Source organism: Callorhinchus milii, unplaced genomic scaffold, assembly GCF_018977255.1.
Source record: "Callorhinchus milii isolate IMCB2004 unplaced genomic scaffold, IMCB_Cmil_1.0 Scaffold20, whole genome shotgun sequence".
Lineage (NCBI taxonomy): Eukaryota > Metazoa > Chordata > Chondrichthyes > Chimaeriformes > Callorhinchidae > Callorhinchus > Callorhinchus milii.
The window spans coordinates 2,554,770-2,567,523 of record NW_024704761.1 but is presented as its reverse complement, the minus strand read 5'-3'; the positions used below and the strand labels follow the sequence as shown (position 1 = coordinate 2,567,523).

Sequence of the window (12,754 nt, the reverse complement as noted above, 5' to 3'; positions counted from 1 at the left end):
TGGCTATTTATTGTGTAAAAACATTTACTGTTCCATTGCCAACCATATCTTACAAATATGAGGATTAAACTTTGCTTTTGGATCTATCGCTCACAGTTTATAAGAAAATTACGCATTATCTAAGATTGTCCTCTTCCACCAGCATCTGGCAGAAAGCAATTACATGATGCTCCAGTAAACTCCCACTGATAGAGAGAGACAACATTTAGTTTTCTAGTTTCTCTCTCCTGGATTCTCTGACCCCCCACAGATTAGTTTGCGTGCAGCCACGATTCATATGGAGTTATGATCTTACCATGTGCCTGCATGCACTATTACAAACTGGAGGGGAATGAGTGTTATGATTAACGGACTTATATTGAAGGCTCAGGTCAGGTGGGATTGGAGTGTCTGAACAAGTAATTTCCCTGAAAGGATAATGTCACAGATTGTCCTCAATTTATTGCCTTGCCTGAGGGAGATAAGCAACTAGAGGAAAAATGTCCAAGAGGAGACCTTTTTCACTGGCCCCTGACAGTAATCGCCTGGGTAATAATATCCAGCGTGAGCTTGCTTTGAACATGCTACATATCTTCCATAGATTTTAATCTCTGCCCTCGCTGCCTGCCTATAAATTATTACATGGCTCTTGTCAACAGCATTTAACAGTGATCCAGCTGCCTATCTGTGAATGAGAAGCTCACAGTGTTAACCTGATCTCCTCACCACCCCAAAAATGCTGTAAATGGAAAACTGCGGCTAGTGAACTGAACGTGAAGTAAAGAGTCCCGAAAAGCAAAATTCAGTTAGTGCTTGTGAAGTTCACTTGTTGGCGCACTTTATGGCAACAACAACAATTGGTGGGATTTGGAACAGAAGCTTCAGGTACTATAATTCGGAAACAAAATTCACACTCACATTAATCCAAACATCTCAAATGTGTATCAGTTGTTTTTCCAAATTCATTCAGTGAGAGGAGTGTGTTTGTATTGTTTCTGCCGGGTGTCCCTGCATTGTGCTGACTAAACAATTTTCTTATTAGCTACCATTTGTATAACTTTTTTTTGATTCTCATCAAAATCAAAGCAGTAAATTGCAAACTGTATAACAAATTCATTCTATTGTGGTACTAAATGTGTGCACAATTACTTTGCAGCATTTCAAATCTATTTATATTGGGTTTGCATTTAATCTGTGGTTGATTATCGTGTAACAGCACACCCAACATATAAGTGTTTAACCTGGCCCAGACATAAGCGGGGATCAATTTGATCCCTTCAATCAAAACATCCCCTCCCCTCCCACCCAATAGTTTTAAAGTGGAGCTTTAAGCTGCATCGCCAGGCACGATGACAGGCTGTGTGAAGTTATGATCAACACCAGCTGAATAGTTTGAGCAAATTTCAGTCTTTAATGTTGAAAGCCATGGACAATGCCAGGTGATTTAATGCCCTGTTGATATGGTTTGTGGGGAATCAGTCTAAATATTCAACCAATTTGCTGAGGAAAGCAGTCCGAATAGGGCTTCCGATCTTATGAGGATCATGCCCTTTGCTTTATGGTGGCTATTCACCTCTTCTAAGAGATTCATTCAGTGTGGGAGAATCCACGAGTGGGCAGATTATCATGGTTTGTGGGAAGGAGTGGGTTTGATGGCCAGAATGCTCTTTTCTTGTTCCAGGTTTATCAATTTAAATTCAAAATTGACTAAATTCTGATTTTTTTCAATATAAAGAAATGACGGGAACTCACCCATGAGTTTTCTTCACAGCACTCATATTTGATAATGTTGTCAGAAACCACTTTTTTGACCCTCTTGTATTCTAATGCTATTTTCTTGACTGCCATCATGTTTGACCTCTTTTCCTCCTAATTCGGAATGCTCTCGAAAACCACCTGCATCAACACAACTTTCCATCTGGATTTCTGAGAGTATTGTTCCCTGTTCCAGTTACACATTGTCCTCTTGGTTTCTTTGTTATCCTCCTTTGTAGTGGTTTTTGCTTTGTTGGATTTCCTGCACAATTTGTGCAGTTGGCAACTTTTCTCTTTGTGATCTAAGGTCTTGAAGTTTTTTTTTTGTTTCCGTGGCACCGTCTTACTCTTTGTTTTATCCTGACCAGCTTGTGTTCATGGCGTTTCTGGCTGTCTTTATTTCTGTACATACGTTAATCAGAGTAAAACTTTCTTTTTCCTTCCGTGCTTTTAAACCTATCTGCAACAGTGTGTCACCTCGGTAATATAAAAATCTGATGACATTTCTGCAAAACTATCGTAATAACAAGTGGCTGAAGCTCAGTCGCTTCCATGATTCGCGTGGAAAGCAGGATTTCCATTTACAGCACATTCCACCTCCTTTGATTTGGATCACCCCCATAGAATTCACAGTGAACCCCTTATACCTGACTTTTAGTCCAGCAATCTGGCCTGAATCTGAATCTAAACTCATGTGCTTCACGTTCAACACAAGAATCCAAACTAACATCATAAGAGACTTGCTCTCATCAGATTCGGGGTCATTCACAAATGACTGCCTGCCATTTTAAGCACATAAGCACTAACTGAATATCCTTCCAGGAATGAATCATTCACAGTTTCTTTTCTATTTATCCATCTAATCTATTTATTATAATATAATAATAATATAAATATTTATATAGCATCTTTCACTTCAGGAGAACATCACAAAGTGCTTCACACACAAACAGATATCTATCTATTCTCGTCTCTTGTCAGAATTTCAAGCTCCTGGTCAGCAGTTTTTTTTTATTTTATCACGTGTTCAGATTGTTGATGTCTTGAGTCCCACGTAGTGCCTGTGACTATTGACTAGAGAGGCAAGTTTCCAGTCCTCAGCTAAAGTTAGTCTATAAACTGGAGAATTGATTTGGAAAGGCACGTGTGAACTCGCCTTTCACGTTTCCTTTTCCGGCAGAAGCTCCCAGCCTGCCTGTCTGCCTCCCCCAGCATTCTCCATGAGATCAAGAAGACACCTTGAAGCCGGTGATCACATTCGTTAGCACTCTGAGGTGCAGGGGGCTGCAGCACTTAGCAGGCAACCTGTTATCTTAAAAGAACATTTCCTTCAGCTTTGGATTTGGAAATGTTTTGAAAGATTACCTGCTCTAGTTGCACTGGACCTGCACATTTGCACTGGCATGATGCTTCTGGGCAAAAGTTATAAATCTGAAGTGCATTCAAGTTCCAAAATGTCACCTCTGGCCCAGAGGTGATCAGATAAGAGACGACAAGCTAACAGCGCCGTTCGAGAGTTCAAAGCAGATCAGAGCCGGAGGCACCAGATAACAAGAAGCCCATATACATAGAAATCTGTTTATAAGCCAGGAAATTAAAGACATCAAACAGATTTTGATTTCTCTTTTAAAGCAAATACGTGCAAGACAGACATTACTGGAATTAGTATCTAGAGGATGATATTAAGAGCTGCCTTAAAAAATAGCAAATTCTATTAATTACCAGTAGTGTGAAGAAGACACTAATGGCAGTTAGCAGAATTTGCTTACACACCATGTGATGGGCTGGAATATTAAATTGCCCAAATGTTTGCTGAGAAGTAATCAATCTAGGTGATTGATTACTCTCTTGTCAGAGAGAAAAAGGAATTGTATCATATTGTAGGTCTTTGTAGATTAGAGCATTCCCTTGTCAAACAGTATGGTTCTATTATAATAATCTTTGCATTGTTATAGCGACTAATCAGGTCGTCGACACGTCTCAAAGCACTTCATGTGATATTCTGTGTATTTTGTGGGCACAGCAATGTCCCACAAACAGCCATGGAGTGAGTGACCAATTTTATTTGGGAAATTGTTGGCCAGGACACTAGGAGAGAGCAACACTCTTCTCTTCGATAATGCGCCTGGGTCACCCATCAAAGATCTGTCATTAATATGTGTTGGGGAATCACTTGTTATGAGAAGATCTGCCATCTTTTTCTTCTGTCGACTCTCTCTGTCCCCATTTATTCCAAGTTTCCAGCATCCACAGTTTTGTGTTTGATCTCCAACAGTGTGTGCAAGGTGCTTAACCAACTGTTCCGTGTCTTGTTTGTTTCCTTTGGTTCTCTCCACAATCAGCATAATACATAAATTTTTTATGCCCAGGTCCCTCGGGCATCAACTGCTCTATTTGAGTCGCTGCAGTTATTAGGAGTTTCTCAGCAAAAAGAAGTAAATGTGTTTTGTAAATTTGTGATCCTTTTATTTACATCAACAGACACTCTTGGATCTCTTTTTTAACTGTTAAAAGCTGGAAACAAAAAAAAAAGCACTTCCCTGTCCGCACTGGCCTTATAGATGGCTTGCTGAGGGTCGGTGCAAGCCATTTTCTGAACACATGTTTGGTACGACACTTAATGTACACAAGGAAAAGGAATCCTAATTGGGAGGGGAAGGTTTGTAAAGCATTCCAGTATATGCTTTTGTTTTTGAAATTCTTTACTCCAGATTAGAACCATTTGTAGATTTGCTGGTCCGCGTTTCATCGTGTCTGGAGGCTATAAGTGGTCACATATATTTCAACTACAAGTTCCAGATCTCGCACAAGCGAACCCAGATGGGTGTCGCTTGGCATAGCTGATAGCACGTTCACCTCTCTTTCAGAAGGTTGTGAGCTGAAACCCATGCCAGGACTTCAGCTCATAGTCTAAGGTGTTGCTTCAGTGCAGTGCTGGGAGTGTGCTGCATTGATTTAGGTGACCTGTTCTATAAAATTGAAGGTGGTAGATGAATATTTCCCTGAAGAAAAAAAGTGCATTGGACTGATCTGACTAACTAAATGAGACCAAATTCGAACCTGATCACAAATTTTAAAATGTATATTTTAAATAGAGGGTACCGATTCATCCCTATATTTTTGGATAAATGCATATAGATTTAGACGAGGATATGCTAAACCGGCTCCTGTCTGCTTTTTCGATTGTTCAGATGAAATGTTAAAGATCCCACAGCGTAGTTTGGAAGAAAAGAATTCTCTTGTGTCTTGCTGCGATATTCCTCCCTCATCCAAAATTCACCAAGACACAGGTTAATTAGTTGTGCATCTCATTTCTGTTTGTGGGATTTGGTTGGGGCAGATTAACTGTCACCTCCGTCGGCAAAACAGTTTCTGTACTTCAAAGTAACTCACAATGTGAATTGCATTTGAGACGTCTCGGTGTGAATTCAAATGCAAGTGTTAAATGGTTTGTGTGTTTTTCAACATTGTACATCTAAAGGCATAATTGCGACATCCATTTTTTAATGAGTACGCTTGTCGAAACTAAAATTGATGGTATGTGTTGATAAAGAAATTCCTTAGCTCAAAGTAAACATTCTTTTTCATTTATAAATGGGGGAAAAAATCAGACATAGTTACATTTAATGTTATCGTTTTAGATTGAGATGAAGTCAAAGATGGTGGAAGCAAAATTTCATGAAGAGAAGCTCAAACTGCAGCAAAAGCATGACACGGATGTGCAAAAGGTAAGGCTTGATATCAGTCCTGTTTTCTCCCAAAGTGTTCAGCTGCTTCGATAACATCTCTACTGTACGTGTGCCTTATCACGTTGTCAACTTGTCTTATAGCACTTCAGAGGATTTTATTGTGAAGTGTAATGATTGTACATGAATGCAACAGCCGATTTGTGCCTGCAACGTCATGCAAAACACAATATCCCACAAACAGCCATGAAGAGAAGGACCAATTTTTAAGTGGAGGATAGTTGGCCAGGAAACTCTCCTCTCTTTTCAAATAGTACCATGCCATGGAATTTTTAATGACCACGTGACCAGGCAGATAGGACCTTGATTTAACATGTCATCCAATGGATTGCACCTCCGACTAGCAGCACTCCCCCAGCATTGCACCGTAGTGTCAGCCGAGACCATGAGCTCATTCATCTTCCCAACGTGGGGTTTGAACCCACATACATCTGATTCCAAAGCGAGCGTGCTACCGACTGCGCCAGGCTGACAATCATATTATTACTTAAGATCGTGCACTGATAGGCAATGAGCTTCTTTGCTGGGTTGTGAATGCCAAGTTTCATATCACATCCATGGTCTTTGTGATTGGAACCCTGACCTGCACATGACTTGTTTGTGGATTATCGGATTTTTTCTTGATTCGCTGTGTAACCTTGAAACCGACCCAAACCGAGGAGAACTGGGCCGCTTTTTGATGTGGTTAAGTCATGTTTTCTGAATTTCCTGCAAGAAAAGAAAAGTCACGACCACGTTCATTAAAGAGACAAAACTTCAGTAGCTTGCAGGATACAGCTGTTGTTAGTCACGTAACCTAATAAGTCATAAGTGATGTTTGTTGGTATTGAATAAAACTGGGTCATCTTGTTATAATTACACCGTACGTCCAGCGTACAATAGGCAGGTCATGCACAAGATCTGCTGGCATTATTTTTCACCCCTCTTCTACTTTTCCCACTCTCTTGCTTCTGCATAGTCAGAACTTCATACTCATTTTATCCCATTGGAATACAGTCAATGATGAATACAGTCAATGTTCCCCTGGGTTTGCCTGTATAAAAGCCATTTTATTCTGATCAGAAGGTTGCAGGTTTGATGAGCTGAATTAGCTGATATCAGTCAGGGCAGCATGTAGGGCTATAATTGGGCACAGTGATCCTGGGGTAGGGAGGGGAAACTGGCCATGGTTCCTGCTCCTGAGCACTATCTTGATACCTGTGGGTTGGTGGACATCCAAGGACAAATTCAGGCTCGACTCTGATGCCCCCGAATGGCCAGATTTGACATTTGAAAAGGAGTCAAATACATTGTACGGAGGAAGGGAGAAGTGGGGGAAAGAAGAAGAGACTCCTTCCTTTCTCAGTTACTTATCTTTTTAATTTGATATTCATCTTCATTCGTTTTGAAGATCACCGTGAAACATAGTTAAGGATGGCCACACTCCTGTGCGTGAGGAAGCCTGTCATTGACAACAACAACTTGCATTTATATAGCACCGCTCATGCAGGGTAGCGTCTCAGAGCGTTTGTGACAAGCAGCAACCCCAAGCAGGGAGTGAATATTCTGTGTTTGGTTAAGAAAAAAAGGAGGAAAACAAGAAAATGGCATTGTTTAGTTTAATTCATGTGTTTTAAATAACCTCTGACGCCAGGACTACTAAGCACTTGCTTTGTTAAAATAATAGCTTTCTGTAAAACCACATTAGAAAGCGGCAAATGATTCCGCGCAGGACTAATGGCCGTGGTAAATTGGTCTAATTTTGAAGAGTCTGGGGAAGAGTGATAAGGATACAAAATGCTAAATAAAACTGGTGGATTAGCAGGGAGATGATTTTGTCTTCACTGAAACATAAATATTAAATGCGGGCTTCATCTGTATCTGCTCGTGCTGGTTAAAAGCCCCAGTGTGACCTGACCTGCCTTTGTAATTCAGTAAGACAAAGATCCAAAGGAATGGTGGGGTGATTTAGTCCTGAGGCCTCCTCTGTGGGTCTTGCAGCTTCAGATGCTGGAAGTTGCCGAATGTTAGACTACTGCAGTCATTTTTAATTCAAACACTATCAGCAGACAGGAAGTCCCTCTGCTGGAGGGACCGTCTTATCCTTACATCAAAGAGTTCAGTCTCAGATGCTAGTATTTGCTCAGGTGCATCTTACACATTGACATTGTGTGATTGTATCTGCCATCAATGATGGTCCAAAGTGTGTGGCCCGATGAGAGCAAAGACAAAACTCCCACCCTCTGCTGGCTGGGCTTTGACGTGCAGCTTCTCATTTATATTGAGTTGAGCTTTCTATGCCACTGCCCGGCGAGTGTAATGCCTCGGACAGATGCATTTGATGAAAGACTCCTTTCAGTTTTGCCGATGCAAAGGACAGGTGAAGTGCACTTGATGTTCACTCAACTGTTTAAAAGGCCGCCCCTGTTAGAACAGGTCGTGGTGCACCTACACACAAATCACACAAATGCATAGCTTCCAGAATCTTCTGTCTTTTGATGGGAACAGCAGGGACCTGTGTGTGTGTGCGCGGTAGAAACTAGCTGGTAGGTCAACAAGAACAAACACTTGCATTTATAACAAAAAGCCACAAATTGAAGATAATCACAAATAGATGTAAAGGGGAGTAGAAAAATGTTCTCTTTTGTGCTGGGAAGATTCAATAAACAGCCATGAGTGGAACGATCAATTCATCTGAAGAGTTGATCCAGAGTTTGTTTCCTGCAGTCCTAATTAATACCTGAGACAAGCTGCAACAAGAAAAGATCATTCAGCCCATCAGGCCTGTTCTTTATAGCTGATAATTTTAAATAATTTGTTTTGATCTCCAATATCAACACTTTAGTTGGAGAACCATTCCTATCAAGTGTCACTGAGCAACCAGGAAGGGCTTGGCAACCAGGTGATGGGTTTTAGTTGTCAGTGAAGTAGATTTAAGATCTGACCTTACTCCATTGATCTCAGATGCTTTCCTTCCTCACTTGAGTTGGTTGAATTATTGACCATCTTCTGATACCTTATATAATCTGAAATCCTTTCAGCTCTGGATGCAAAAACCAACATTCTGCAAGTTAAATAAATTGCACTTTATCCCTAAACCTCTTTTTGTTGCCTCTATCCCTGTTAAGTTGCAAGATTGGTTCTGGTACAGGAATAGCACTGTGTTCCTTAACGTGTTAAATCATTCGTTGCCCAAATGTCATATTGCATTATTTATATTCAAAATGTTCTGTTTGACGTGGTAAGCAGCTGTTAGATATTATGATTATAAATTATTATCCAACCTAACTTAAGTCCCAATCTATATTTATTTTTCACTCGGAGCTATCTTTTGATTCCCTCTTCTCCTCTCTTCCCCTGCCCCCCACCCCCCCCCCCCCAATATAACGCTCGGCAAATCCTTGCTTTATTCGGAAATAAATTATGTTCGGCTGTTAATTGCATTGCAGTTCTGAGCAGCCTTTGATTTTTTTTTCTTTTGAACTGTAGAAGTTATCAGTATGCATTTGTATGTGACTAGTCAAAGCATTTGCAGTGCATCAAGTTGATTCTTATCAATAAGAACTATGAGTAATATAATTTGTTCACTCTTTGAGGAATGTAGCGGTATTTCAGAAGGAATTTGGGAATTGTACCCTTTTATACCCACTAAACTGTCGGTATGATCTTTTTATTTTAATTCTACAAATAGTATTTTTGAGAATATTTGATTTTTCTCTCCTCCACACGCCTTTTCATTTTCTCACCAGGCACAACAGTAAGGGAGTGAAGGTACATGTAGCTGCTCTATTACTCCCCTCAGTGTTACTCCCTGTTGACAGTATCCCCTCCAGAACTGTAGTCCAATCTTAAAGATTCAATCAATTCTGAGCTACTAAAGATTAGCATTTGTGGTAGGTGGGGCTGGGTTTGTGGTATGGAGTTTGGTGAGGGTGTGCAGTGTGGGGCTGAGTGTGTGGTGTGGGATCCAGTGTGGTGGGGGTCTGGTGTGGTGTAGAGTTGGGTTGTGTGGCATGGCAGTGTTTTGTGGCTGATGTATCACTTTGAAAATGCAGCATTTGTGCACCGCTCCAGCCTCGGGATTTGGAAGCTTTTGAAAGTTCTGATTTTGAATAGTTGTCTCTGAAGAATTGAATCTGGATAGTGAAATTCCCATCAAATCCTGCCGTTTCCAGGAGCATTCAGCTAACTGCCAAATCTAAGGTTCGAGTTAATTTCAGTACATTCGCATTGCCCTGGCCTTACTTTTGAAGCATTTCTAAATAACGTCAGTGCTCTTTCCATGAGGGATTTTATATTGTTTATCACATTGGTGGAGTTTAGCTAGCTGGAGATTTAATACAGAAGTGGATATCATTGCATGGTGTTCTGTCTCTGGGCATGAGAGCCCCTCTTGAACCCGACCCTGTGTGCCACATTTTCTGTGCTTCTTCCAGATTCTGGAACGGAAGAACAATGAGATCGAGGAACTGAAGGCATTGTGTAGGAGCAAGCAGAAGGAAGCAGAGGAGATGAACAAGAACCTAGAAAGGAGAGGTGAAGAAACTAACACAGCGTTTCAGTCATTGATGCAATTTGCTCAGTGCAGCGGCCCCTGTACTGTTCTCACAGTGTGTGGCCTCCGAGCCTGAGAGAAGGGAGGATACTTCTAAATGGAGACTAATGGGTGGATGGGAGTGAGTGCAAAAAATAATCTCATCCAGGGGTACATATGATATCGTAAATCGTGGGAGCGGAGCTCAAGTTGTTTGTCATCTCTGAACAAGATGAGATTGTTTTATGCACTTTTCTTTGAGCAGACGTTTTGCAGTGTTGTTTTAGCTGTGCAAACGAATCTGACTCGTATTCTCAGCTTGGGCTGTTCTATCTTTAATTTAGCCGTACATGTCAAGCTGACATTGACCAGAGCTTGATTCAGCTGATGAATAGTGTCCTGACTGAAAGGTTTAAAGGTTGAGATAAACATCGCAAGGTTACTAGAATTTAATGGGAAATAACACTGTTCTTATCAGTATCAATTAGAGCTATTGTTTGTTTCATCTTCTTTGTGTTAGCCTACAGCAACAACTTGCATTTATATAGCGCCCTTCACACGTCTCTGAGTACTTATAAACCTACGTTCAAGATCACAAGAAGCCGTTTTCTCTCGTTGCAGAAATGAAAAAACCTTCTGCACTAATAATAACAATCCTTGCATTTGATACAGTGCCTTATCATGTCATTGAGACATCTCAAAGCATTTCACAGGATATACTGTAAAGTGGTGTATTTTGTGGGCAACACGCAGCAGCCAGTTGCGCACAACAATGTCCCACTAACAGCCGTAGAGTAAGTGACCAGTTTTATTTGGGGGATTGTTGGCCACAACACCACGAGAGAGAAACTCCCTTCTCTTTTTGAATAGTGCCACGGGATCTTTAACATCCATCTGAACAGGCAGATGGGGCCTCGGTTTAACATCCCAACTGAAGGATGCCACCTCGAACAATGCAATAGATCCCTAACACTGCAGTGGAGTAACAGTTTAAATAATGTGATTCCAAGTCCCACTTGTAGGGCTTGAACCCACAATCCAAGGCGAGTGTGCTACACAACGTGCCAGGCTGACATTCATGTTTGTTGTCATTCCTTTTTCATTGAGAAACGGGATGAGAACCTGTGCCCTTTAATCACAATTCTCTGTTGGTGTAAGTGACTAGTCACCACAATCTGTTCTGGAATCAGGAATTGGATCAAGCAGAAGATTCTTACTAGCGTTCTTTCCAATGCTTTCCTCTATTTCTTTCTCTATTATCTTTGTGACTTGACAGTTCAGAGCCTGGTCCGTGAATCACAGAGGATCCGAGAGAGCAAAGAGCAGCAGATCGCAGAGCTGAAGAAGATGGCTGAGCAGAGTGCCGACTGCTTAAAGAACGATTGGGAGAAAAAGGTACGACCTTCAAAGGCTGAGAGTTCGGACTCTTTCTTTATCTTGCTTGCCTTCATCCCAACGAGGCCAGTGCCTCACTCCCACAGCATGGGCTACTTTTTTTAAAATGACTTTGACCTCAATTCTGTTGACCAAAGTTACTGGCCTTGACTGGGAGGAACGTGAAGCTGGTGGATTTGGTGAAATACTGTATAACGAATACCTTGTGATCTCTGGGGTGATGGAATATCCATCTCACATGCTGAGCTTTCAGCCATTTAGTCATTTAATTGGAGACATACCACACAGGTTGAGTGTGAGTGTGATCTTCCAATACAGAGGTGAGCTGTGTTGTGTCTTTTCTATGCTGGATCCCAGAGTTTAAAGAGAGGTGCCAAGGGAACAAAGCGATGTCTGTTTGGGGAGAAGATTTTGCACGCCTCTCTGCTGATTGCAAATATTGTCTGAAATTTAGACACCTGACGAGGAACTGAAGAAGACTGAAAGCATTGAGTTGAAATGCTTTGGAAGAATTTCCAGGCAGACCTGAAGACAGGAGCAAGGCAGAAATTCATTTCATCAAGTATAATTGTCAGTGCAGCAAACAAGTGTCATTCAAAATATAATATACATAGCAACTTTCACACAGAATTAGATCAATGCAACATTTCATGGATAGCGGGTCCTGAAAACTCAATAGTAACATATTCCTAGACATTTGATGGGTATTCAGATGCGTTTCTGAAATAATCCTCGAGTGATCAAGTATACTTGCCAGGTTTACCTGTAATCAAGTCATTGATCTGGTAAAACACAACATCCAATATCTGCCATGTATAATCTTATCCAATTTGAGATAATTAGAATTGCTTTGTGCATTATAGGAATGTTACCTGGGGACAGCCACCAGATACAAGGAGGCAGGGAAAATGTTGGCTGTTGCCTGTGTCCAATGTTTTGAATGGTACATCCCATTATAAGCGCAGGTCAAAACGCTCACTTGTGTTAGTGAACAGCATCACAGAAAGGTAGCCTTGTTTCCCAATGCATGTAACAATGCAAATCCGTGACCGTCTGGAGAGAATTTCAACACTGAGGTTTTAAGTCAATTTGTCAGTAAAAGCTGTGGATGTTGATTTGTTATATTAATTTTTTAATCCAGTTGCACAACATTGTAGCAGATTTGGAGCAGGAGAAGTTTGAGCTGCAGAAGAAACACACGGGAAATATTCAAGAACTGCTGGAAGACACAAACTCACGCCTCGGCAAGATGGAGGCAGAGTACAGCGCTCAGACTAAAGCGACTGTAAGTGTTTACTGGTTCTAGAATGTCTCGGTGATCAAGTGTTTCCTGACAAAGCTACGGGCAGCAATCTGTTTGTGCATG

The 12,754-nt window shown here is 41.1% G+C and overlaps 1 protein-coding gene across 5 annotated transcripts in view; it reads left to right on the top strand.

The window, feature by feature from the left end:
• Nucleotides 1-12,754, top strand: part of cep112 (centrosomal protein 112) — a 111,596-nt gene that overhangs the window by 24,613 nt on the left and 74,229 nt on the right. For all 5 annotated transcript variants that reach the window (XM_042342386.1, XM_042342383.1, XM_042342385.1 and 2 more), the window contains 4 exons: nucleotides 5,376-5,462; nucleotides 9,896-9,995; nucleotides 11,270-11,388; nucleotides 12,530-12,673. In XM_042342386.1, coding sequence (XP_042198320.1) covers nucleotides 5,376-5,462; nucleotides 9,896-9,995; nucleotides 11,270-11,388; nucleotides 12,530-12,673 — 450 coding nt within the window. The remainder of the gene's footprint in view (nucleotides 1-5,375; nucleotides 5,463-9,895; nucleotides 9,996-11,269; nucleotides 11,389-12,529; nucleotides 12,674-12,754) is intronic.